The following is an 11033-nucleotide window of genomic DNA, read 5'->3' as shown; positions in this document are numbered from 1 at the left end:
AGGTGATGCTGCGGTCCCCATCCTGGTCCCCATCCCAGGGTAGCCACATCCTGGTGCTTGCACCGGGCTGCATCCCTCCATCCATCCCGGATCCTTCCATGCCCCTGGTCCCCATCCAGAGCGATGGTGTCCCCTCTGTGTCCTGGTCCCCATCCCAGAGCGGTGTCACCACGAGGCTGTGCTGACCCTGCAGGTCCCATGGTCCCCATCCTGGAGTGGTGCTGTCCCGTGGTCCTCACCCGAAGCAGTGCTACCCCTTGTGCATTCCATGGCCCCCATGGTCCCCAGTGCCTCCATTGTCCCCTATTGCCCCCATGGCCCTGTTGTCCCCATAGTCCCCATTATCCCCCATGGTCCCCATTATCCCCCATTGCCCCCTGGTCCCCAGTGCCTCCATTGTCCACCATTGCCCCCATTCCCCTCATGGCCCCGTTGTCCCCATGGTCCCCTTTGCCCCGTTGCCCCCGATGCCCCCCATGTCCCCGTTGCCCCACAGAGATCCTGGCCGGGGGGGTTTACATCGAGAAGAACGCGCAGCTCTGCCACGTGGACACGGTGCAGTGGGAGGACATCCTGCGGGACCCACGGCGCCAGCCCATCGTGGGCGACAACGGCAAGGCCTGTGCGTGGGGGGGGCACCCCCGGCCTGGGGGGCGATGCTGCTGTGCCCCCCCCCCCCTCTGGCCCTGGGGTGACCCCATTCTGCCCCCCCCACCCCAGGCCCCCCCTGCCACGAGAGCTGCGGCGGCCACTGCTGGGGACCCGGCCCCGAGGACTGCCAGAAACGTGGGTACCGGGGGGGCGATGGGATGGGGGGGTCAGGGCTGGCCTCGGCCTCACCCCCTGCCCCCCCCGCAGTGACCAAGACGATTTGCGCCCCGCAATGCAACGGGCGCTGCTTCGGGCGGGCGCCCAACGAGTGCTGCCACGAGGAGTGCGCGGGGGGGTGCACGGGCCCCCTGCAGACCCACTGCTTCGTACGTGCGCCCCGCGGGGCCCAAGTGTCTGCATCCGTGGGCTCACCCAGCCCTGCATCCAGCCCTGTGTCTGTCCTGCATCCATCTGTCCCTGCATCCATCCATCCATCCCTGGGTCCATCCATCCCTGCATCCATCCATCCCTGCATCCATCCATCCATCCCTGGGTCCATCCATCCCTGGGTCCATCCATCCCTGCATCCATCCATCCCTGCATCCATCCATCCAGCCCTGCATCCATCCAGCCCTGCATCCATCCATCCATCCCTGCATCCATCCATCCATCCCTGGGTCCATCCGTCCCTGCATCCATCCATCCCTGCATCCATCCAGCCCTGCATCCATCCATCCATCCCTGCATCCATCCATTCATCCCTGAGTCCATCCGTCCCTGCATCCATCCATTCATCCCTGGGTCCATCCGTACCTGCATCCATCCATCCATCCCTGGGTCCATCCATCCCTGCATCCATCCATCCATCCCTGGGTCCATCCGTCCCTGCATCCATCCAGCCCTGCATCCATCCAGCCCTGCATCCATCCATCCGTGCATCCATCCCTGCATCCATCCATTCATCCCTGGGTCCATCTGTCCCTGCATCCATCCATCCATCCCTGGGTCCATCCGTCCCTGCATCCATCCATCCCTGCATCCATCCATCCCTGGGTCCATCCGTCCCTGCATCCATCCAGCCCTGCATCCATCCAGCCCTGCATCCATCCATCCATCCCTGGGTCCATCCATCCCTGCATCCATCCATCCCTGCATCCATCCCTGCATCCATCCATTCATCCCTGGTTCCATCCATCCCTGGGTCCATCCATCCCTGCATCCATCCATCCATCCCTGGGTCCATCCATCCCTGCATCCATCCATCCATCCCTGGGTCCATCCATCCCTGGGTCCATCCATCCCTGCATCCATCCATCCATCCCTGCATCCATCCATCCCTGTGCCTGTGTCCATCCAGCCCTGCATCCATCCATCCATCCATGGGTCCATCCATCCCTGCCTGTGTCTGCCCCCTCCCAGGGCAGCTGTGGGGGGCGATGCTGTCCCCGAGGGGCAGAGGGAGGTGTCCTCCCTCCCCCGTACCCATCCCCGTGTCCCCTGGGAGCCATCCCCGCCTCCGTGCCCATCCCCGTCGCCTCCCGCAGGCCTGCCGGCACTTCAACGACAGCGGCGCCTGCGTCCCGCTCTGCCCGCAGCCGCTCATCTACAACAAGCTGACGTTCCAGCTGGAGCCCAACCCCGACACCAAGTACCAGTACGGGGGCATCTGCGTCAGGAGCTGCCCCCGTGAGCTGCGCCGGGGGCGGGGGGGGTCAGGAATGGGGGGGGCTCAGTGGGGATGGGGGCTCTGACCTCGGGGTCTCCCCCCAGACAACTTCGTCGTGGACCAAAGCTCCTGCGTCCGCGCCTGCCCCAATGACAAGATGGAGGTGGAGAAGAACGGGCTCAAGATGTGCGAGCCCTGCTCGGGGCTGTGCCCCAAGGGTACGCGGTGAGGGGGGGGCTCGGGGTTTGGGGGGGCTGCGGGTCCCAATGGGGTGCTCAGCATCATCGTGTCCGTGTCCCCCCCCCTCCCCGCAGCCTGCGAGGGCACCGGCGCCGGCAGCAGGTACCAAACCGTGGACTCGAGCAACATCGACACCTTCATAAACTGCACCAAGATCCTGGGCAACCTCGATTTCCTCATCACCGGCCTCGAGGGGTGAGCGGGGTGGGGTGGGGTGTGGGGGGGGTCCGGTGCTGTTGCCCCCCCCCTCCGGGCCCCGCTGATGCTCTGGCTCCATAGGGATCCCTGGCGCAACATCTCCGCGCTGGACCCTGAGAAGCTGAACGTGTTCCGCACCGTGCGGGAGATCACGGGTGAGAGCGGGGATGGGGGCACCCCCGGACCGCCCCCCCCCCCCCCCCCCCCGGGACACCCTGACCCACCCCCCGGACCCCCCCCGCAGGGTACCTGAACATCCAGTCCTGGCCCAAGCACATGCACAACTTCAGCGTCTTCTCCAACCTCGTCACCATCGGGGGACGGAGCCTCTACAAGTGAGAGCCCGGCCCCGCTCTTCGCAGTGCCCTGGGTCCCCTTCGGCACCTCCCTGTGCCCCCTTCGGCACCTCCCTGTGCCCCTGTGTCCCCTGCAGCCCCCGTCCCTGCAGCCCCCATCCCGGCATCCACAGCATCTCCTGTCCCTGCATCCCACTGTCCCTGTGTACCCCTCGTCATCCTCAATCCCTGCATCCCCCTGCCCCTGCATCCCACTGTCCCTGTGTACCCCTCGTCATCCTCAATCCCTGCATCCCCCTGTCCCTGCATCCCACTGTCCCTGTGTACCCCTCGTCATCCTCAATCCCTGCATCCCCCTGCCCCTGCATCCCACTGTCCCCGTGTCCCCCATCATCTCCCATCTCTGCATCCCCCCTTTTGTCCCATCCCTCTATCCCTGTGTCCCCCTCTCATTCCCCATTCCTGTAGCCCCCCCCCCATCACTCCCTATTCCTGGTCCCCTCTGTCCCTGCATCCCTCCATCCTTCCCTGACCCTGCATCCCCTCTTCATCTCCTATCCCTGTGTCCCCCCATCACTCCCCATTCCTGGTCCCCTCTGTCCCTGCATCCCTCCATCCTTCCCTGTCCCTGCATCCCCCCGTCTCCTATCCCTGTGTCCCCCATCATCTCCCATCCCTGGTCCCCTCTGTCCCTGCCCATCCCTCCATCCTTCCCTGTCCCTCATCCCCTCTCTTCCCCATCCCTGTGTCCCCCCATCACTCCCCATCCCTGGTCCCCTCTGTCCCCGCATCCCCCCATCACCTCCTGTCCCTGCATGCCCCCGTCCCTGCGTCCCCCATCATCTCCCATCTCTGCATCCCCCATCACCCCCCGTCCCCGTCCCCGCACCCCTCCATCACCTCCCATCCCGGTCCCAGCCCCCCCGGCTTTGGGGCTGCCCGGTCCCCGCCGCAGCCCCCCCCAGCCCCGCCGCCCTCCCCGCAGCCGGGGCTTCTCGCTGCTGATCATGAAGAACGAGAACGTGACCTCGCTGGGGCTGCGCTCGCTGCGGGAGGTGAGCGCGGGCCGGGTCTACATCACCGAGAACCGGCGGCTCTGCTACCTGCACACCGTGCAATGGGCGGCCCTGAGCCGGCGCCGCTCAGACCTCGACATCCGCAACAACAAACCCCGCAGCAAGTGCCGTGAGTGCGGCAGGGAGGGGGCACCGGCATGGGGATGGGGAGAAGGGACGGGAGGTGATGGGGTGCAGGGACGGGAGGTGATGGGGTGCAGGGACGGGAGGTGATGGGGTGCAGGGACGGGAGGTGATGGGGTGCAGGGACGGGTGGTGATGGGGATGGGGATGGGGAGACGGGACGGGAGGTCATGGGGATGGGGATGGGGAGAAGGGACGGGAGGTGATGGGGTGCAGGGACGGGAGGTGATGGGGTGCAGGGACGGGAGGTGATGGGGATGGGGATGGGGAGAAGGGACGGGAGGTGATGGGGTGCAGGGACGGGAGGTGATGGGGTGCAGGGACGGGGGCACTGGCATGGGGATGGGGAGAAGGGATGGGAGGTGATGGGGGTGCAGGGACAGGAGGTGATGGGGGGCAGGGACGGGGGCACCGGGATGGGGATGGGGAGAAGGGACGGGAGGTGATGGGGGTGCAGGGACGGGAGGTGATGGGGAGAAGGGACGGGAGGTGATGGGGTGCAGGGACAGGAGGTGATGGGGGTGCAGGGACGGGAGGTGATGGGGTGCAGGGACAGGGGCACTGGGATGGGGATGGGGAGAACGGATGGGAGGTGATGGGGATGCAGGGACGGGGGCACTGGGATGGGGATGGGGAGAAGGGATGGGAGGTGATGGGGATGCAGGGACGGGGGCACTGGGATGGGGATGGGGATGCAGGGACAGGAGGTGATGGGGATGCAGGAACGGGGGCACCGGGATGGGGATGGGGATGCAGGGACAGGAGGTGATGGGGATGCAGGGACAGGAGGTGATGGGGATGCAGGGACGGGGGCACCGGGATGGGGATGGGGATGCAGGGACAGGAGGTGATGGGGGTGCAGGGACAGGAGGTGATGGGGATGCAGGGACGGGGGCACCGGGATGGGGATGGGGATGCAGGGACAGGAGGTGATGGGGATGCAGGGACGGGGGCACCGGGATGGGGATGGGGATGCAGGGACAGGAGGTGATGGGGATGCAGGGACGGGGGCACCGGGATGGGGATGGGGATGCAGGGACAGGAGGTGATGGGGATGCAGGGACGGGGGCAGCAGGGATGAGAGCAATGGGAATGAATGGACAGGGGGACCAGGGATGGGAAGTGATGGGGATGCAGGGAGAAGGGGACCAGTGATGGGGATGCAGGGATGGGCGATGGGGGATGCTCGCCTGACCCTGTCCCCCCACCCCTGTGGCTGCCCGCAGAGCAAGAGGGCAAGGTCTGTGACCCGCTCTGCTCCGCCGAGGGCTGCTGGGGCCCCGGCCCCGCTCAGTGCCTCTCCTGCCGCCACTTCAGCCGCCGCGGGGTCTGCGTCCCCTCCTGCCGCTTCACGCAGGGGTGAGCCGGGGTTCGCGCCCGGGGGGGCGGAGCCGGGGCCGCGGGGCCCGGTCAGGGCCATGGGGCTCCATTGACCCCCCCCTTGTCCCGCAGGGAGACGCGGGAGTTCGCGCAGGGGGGGGAATGCTTCGAGTGCCACCCCCAGTGCGAGCGCATCGAGGGCAACGTCACCTGCAACGGCTCGGTACGGGCGGGGCGGGACGGGGCGGGGCGGGGCGGGATCGGGATGGGATCGGGACGGGCTCGGAGCAGGACGGGGCAGGTTCAGGATGGGCCCGGGATGGGCTCGGGATGGGCTCAGGAAAGGCTCGGGACGGGCTCGGGACGGGCTTGGGACGGGCTCGGGAAAGGCTCGGGAAAGGCTCGGGGCGGGCTCGGGATGGGCTCAGGACGAGCTCGGGACAGGCTTGAGATGGGATCGGGACGGGCCCGGGATCGGCTCGGAATGGGGTCGGGACGGGCTCGGGGTGGGATCAGAACGGGCTCAAAACGGGCCCGGTACCGGAAGGAGCAGGGGGGGGGCCGGTGCCTCCTGACGCATCCTCGTGCCCCCCCCGCAGGGCGCCGACACCTGCACCCGCTGCGCCCGGTACCGCGACGGCCCCCACTGCGTCGAGGCCTGCCCCGACGGCGTCCTGGGGGAGCGCGGCCCCATCTACAAGTACCCGGACGGCGGCCGCGAGTGCCGGCCCTGCCACGAGAACTGCACCCGGGGGTGCGGCGGGGGCCGGGAGGGAAGGGGGGGGCACCCCGGGATCCGCCCCCCCTCTCCTGCATCCCCCCCATCTCCATCCCTGCAGGTGCCTGGGGCCGCTGCTGCGGGACTGCCTGGGGGAGGCTCTGCCCGTGTCCAGGTACCGCGGGGGGGCCGGGGCTCGGTGCTGTTCCCTGCCGGGCTCTATTGCACCGCACGGGGGTGCGGGAAGGGGCAGGAGCTGAGCCCCGGCCCCGGGCCCCGCAGGAAGGCACCGACGGTGATCGCGGTGACGGTGGTCGGGGGCCTCTTCCTCCTCTGCTCCTGCGTCCTCCTGGCGCTGCTCTACCTGCGCGGGAAGAAGATCCAGAAGAAGAGGGCGATGAGGCGGTACCTGGAGAGGGGCGAGGTCAGGGGGGTCCCATCACCCCCATCCCCATCACCCACATCCCCATCACCCCCATCCCCATCACCCGCATCCCCATCATCCCCCATCCCCATCCCCATCATCCCCATCATCCCGCTCGCCTTCACCCGCATCCCCATCATCCCCCATCCCCATCCCCATCATCCCCATCACCCCCATCCCCATCACCCGCATCCCCATCATCCCCCATCCCCATCACCCCCATCCCCATCACCCCCATCCCCACCACCTGCATCCCCACCACCTGCATCCCCATCACCCCCATCCCCATCACCCGCATCCCCATCATCCCCCATCCCCATCCCCATCATCCCCATCACCCCCATCCCCATCACCCGCATCCCCATCACCCCCATCCCCATCACCCCCATCCCCATCACCCGCATCCCCATCATCCCCCATCCCCATCCCCATCATCCCCATCACCCCCATCCCCATCACCCCCATCCCCACCACCTGCATCCCCATCACCTCCATCCCCATCCCCACCACCCACATCCCCATCACCTCCATCCCCACCACCCACATCCCCATCACCTCCATCCCCATCACCTCCATCCCCATCCCCACCACCCACATCCCCATCACCTCCATCCCCATCACCTCCATCCCCATCACCTCCATCCCCATCCGCTCCCATCCCCATCCTGCTCCGTCCCCACCCCTATCCCACCTCCATCCCCCAGAGCCTGGAGCCGCTGGACCCCAGTGAAAAAGCCAACAAGGTGCTCGCCCGCATCTTCAAGGAGTCGGAGCTGAAGCGCCTCAAGGTGCTGGGCTCCGGCGTGTTCGGCACCGTGCACAAGGTGAGGGCTGCTCTATGGGGGGGGGGTCCCAACCAGCACCCGGCACAGCCCTCACCACGGTGCCCACCCCAAAGGGCATCTGGATCCCCGACGGCGACTCCATCAAGATCCCGGTGAGCATCAAGGTGATCCAGGACTGGAGCGGGCAGCAGTCCTTCCACGCCGTCACCGACGTGAGTGATCCCCGTGGATCCCTATGGATGCCGGTGCACGGTGGGGGGGTGGTCCCGGCTGAGCTGACCCTGTTCCCCCCAGCACATGCTGGCCATCGGCAGCCTGGACCATGCCTACATCGTGCGGCTGCTGGGGCTGTGCCCGGGCCCGCGCCTGCAGCTCGTGACGCAGCTGCTGCCGCTGGGCTCCCTGCTCGAGTACGTGCGCAAGCACCGCGGCAGCCTCAGCCCCCAGCTGCTGCTCAACTGGTGCGTGCAGGTGGCCAAGGTGAGCCCATGTCCCCCCCTTGATACCCCAATGGGGGGTCCCCCCGGCGTCGCCCCGGTAACCGGCGCGCGCAGGGGATGTATTACCTGGAGGAGCACCGCATGGTTCACCGCAACCTGGCCGCCCGCAACGTCCTGCTCAAGTCCCCCAGCCAGGCCCAAGTGGCCGATTTCGGCATCGCCGACCTGCTCTACCCCGACGACAAGAAGTATTTCTACAACGAGGTCAAGGTGGGGCACCCCCCGGACCACCCCTTGGTGCTATGGGGCGCCCCACACATCCCACACGCCCTCTTTGCTGTAGAGCATCCCCTCCATACCCCCTGCATCCCCTCCTGCATCACCCATGGGTGCCCTGTCCCCTCCGTCACCCATGGGTACCCTGTCCCCTTCATCACCCAAGGGTTTCCTGTCCCCTCCATCACCCATGGGTGCCCTGTCCGCTTCATCACCCAAGGGTTTCCTGTCCCCTCCATCACCCATGGGTACCCTGTCCCCTTCATCACCCAAGGGTTTCCTGTCCCCTCCATCACCCATGGGTGCCCTGTCCGCTTCATCACCCAAGGGTTTCCTGTCCCCTCCATCACCCATGGGTGCCCTGTCCGCTTCATCACCCAAGGGTTTCCTGTCCCCTCCATCACCCATGGGTGCCCTGTCCCCTCCATCACCTATGGGTGCCCTGTCCCCTCCATCACCCAAGGGTTTCCTGTCCCCTCCATCACCCATGGGTGCCCTGTCCCCTCCATCACCCATGGGTACCCTGTCCCCTTCATCACCCAAGGGTTTCCTGTCCCCTCCATCACCCATGGGTACCCTGTCCCCTCCATCACCCATGGGTACCCTGTCCCCTTCATCACCCAAGGGTTTCCTGTCCCCTCCATCACCCATGGGTACCCTGTCCCCTCCATCACCCATGGGTACCCTGTCCCCTTCATCACCCAAGGGTTTCCTGTCCCCTCCGTCACCCATGGGTGCCCTGTCACCTTCATCACCCAAGGGTTTCCTGTCCCCTCCATCACCCATGGGTGCCCTGTCCCGTCCATAGCCCCTGTGGGCCAACCCCACATCCCCGCTCTCCCCACAGACCCCCATCAAATGGATGGCTCTGGAGAGCATCCACTTTGGCAAGTACACGCACCAGAGCGACGTCTGGAGCTACGGTGAGCACCGACCCCCCCGTACCCCAGCGTCCCCCCATAGCGCTATGGGGCTGACGGGCGCTGCCCCATAGGGGTGACGCTGTGGGAGATGATGACCTTCGGCGCGGAGCCCTACGCCGGGATCCGCCTGGCCGAGGTGCCCGATCTGCTGGAGAAGGGCGAGCGGCTCTCGCAGCCCCACATCTGCACCATCGACGTCTACATGGTCATGGTGAAGTGTGAGTGCCCGCCCCACAGTGGGCTCTGTCCCGGGCCCATAGCAGGGTCCCGACCCAGCTCCATAGTGGGCTCCCGTCCCCAGCCCCATAGCGAGCTCCCAGCCCCATAGTGGACTCCCATCTCCAGCCCCATAGTGAGCTCCTGCCCCCAGCCCCATAGTGGAGTCCTGACCCAGCCCCATAGCGGGGTCCCATCCCCAGCTCCATAGTGATGTCCCATCCCCAGCCCCACAGTGGGCTCCTCTCCCAACCCCACAGCGAGGTCCCGTCCTCAGCCCCACCGCGGGCTCCCGTCCTCAGCCCCACCGCGGGCTCCCGTCCCAGCCCCACAGTGGGCTCTGTCCCAGCCCCACCGCGGGCTCTGTCCCGCAGGCTGGATGATCGATGAGAACATCCGCCCCACCTTCAAGGAGCTGGCGAACGAGTTCACCCGCATGGCGCGGGACCCCCCCCGCTACCTGGTGATCAAGGTGAGCCCGGACCCCCGGTACCCCCGGTACCCCCCGGCACCCGCAGCCGCTGACCCCCCCCGGTCCCGGTGCAGGAGAGCGGGGCCGCGGAGCCGCCGGCGCTCAGCGAGAAGGAGCTGGAGGAGGCGGAGCCGCTGGGGCCGGAGGAGGACGAGGAGGAGGAGGAGAGGAAGGGGGGGGAGGAGCTCGGCCCCGGCTTCGGCCTCAGCTCCGGGCTCCCCCCGCAGCGCCCGCGGGGCAGCAGCGCCCGGGTGAGCCCCCCCCCCCCCACCGCCATGGGTCCCGCTGTGGGGCTGCCCCATGGCTCCGGACTCGGTGTCACAACCCCCCCTCAACAGAGCCCGAGCCTGCTCAGCCCCCCCGCCGGGTACATCCCCATGGACCAGCCCGGCCTCGGCCGCCAGGTACCGGGGGGGACCAAAAGGGGTGGCCATAGGGGGCAATGGGGCAGAATGGGGTGCTGGGAGGGGCAAAGGGGGTGGCCATGGGGGCAATGGGAGACACAATGGGGTGCTGGGGGGGGGGGTGACCATAGGGGGCAATGGGGGACACAATGGGGTGCTGGGGGGGGGGGGGGAGGTGACCAAAGGGGGCAATGGGGGACACAATGGGGTGCTGGGGGGGGGGGGGGGGGTGACCATAGGGGGCAATGGGGGACACAATGGGGTGCTGGGGGGGGGGGAGAGAGAGGGGAGAGACCATAGGGGGCAATGGGAGGGACAATGGGGTGCTGGGGAGAGGAGAGAGAAAGGGGTGGCCATGGGGGGCAATGGGAGGGACAATGGGGTGCTGGGGAGAGGGGCAAAGGGGTGGCCATGGGGGGCAATGGGGGACACAATGGGGTGCTGGGGGGGGGCAAAGGGGGTGGCCATGAGGGGCAATGGGAGGGACAATGGGGTGCTGGGGGGGGGCAAAGGGGGTGGCCATAGGGGGCAATGGGGGCAATGGGGGGGGAGGTGGCCATGGGAGGGCACGGGGGGGTCTGGGGGTGTCCCTGAAGCGCTGGCTCCGGGGGGGGCGGGGTCCGGGCCCCGCTGCCCCCCCCCCGACCCCGCCCCCCCACCCGCAGCCCGGGGGGGGCCGCCCCATGCGCCGCAGCCGCGGGGGTCCCTGGGCCGGACCCCGCCGGAGCCGGAACCGGGGGAGGGGGCGGGGGGGCGGGAGCCTGCAGCGGAGCCGGCACCCGCGGGGGCAGCGCGGACCCGGGCCAGCCCCGGAGCCCCCCCCCGCCGGCCCCGACGAGGACAACAACAACGGCTACGTCAGCCC

General features: G+C 68.0%; 1 protein-coding gene across 1 annotated transcript; it reads left to right on the top strand.

Annotated features, from left to right (window-relative positions):
* Positions 1–423: 423 nt before the first annotated feature.
* On the top strand, positions 424–11025 carry LOC130601581 (receptor tyrosine-protein kinase erbB-3-like; the record flags this gene model as incomplete). Its single annotated transcript, XM_057413741.1, has 24 exons — positions 424–622; positions 721–786; positions 859–977; positions 2136–2277; positions 2362–2475; positions 2572–2692; positions 2777–2850; positions 2940–3030; positions 3977–4176; positions 5417–5549; positions 5643–5733; positions 6110–6264; positions 6350–6403; positions 6511–6652; positions 7357–7476; positions 7551–7649; positions 7732–7917; positions 7992–8147; positions 9001–9076; positions 9148–9294; positions 9667–9764; positions 9839–10015; positions 10103–10168; positions 10834–11025. Coding segments are annotated over exons 1-24 (3018 nt in total), but the record flags the coding sequence as incomplete, so codon positions are not given.
* Positions 11026–11033: the final 8 nt, after the last annotated feature.

The sequence above is a fragment of the Pezoporus wallicus genome, unplaced genomic scaffold (assembly GCF_028554395.1).
Source record: "Pezoporus wallicus isolate ANWC-B61680 ecotype Strahan unplaced genomic scaffold, APGP_CSIRO_Pwel_v1 contig_11774, whole genome shotgun sequence".
Lineage (NCBI taxonomy): Eukaryota > Metazoa > Chordata > Aves > Psittaciformes > Psittacidae > Pezoporus > Pezoporus wallicus.
Note: the sequence above shows the minus strand (reverse complement) of the source record. Positions and strands in the feature narration are given on the sequence as shown.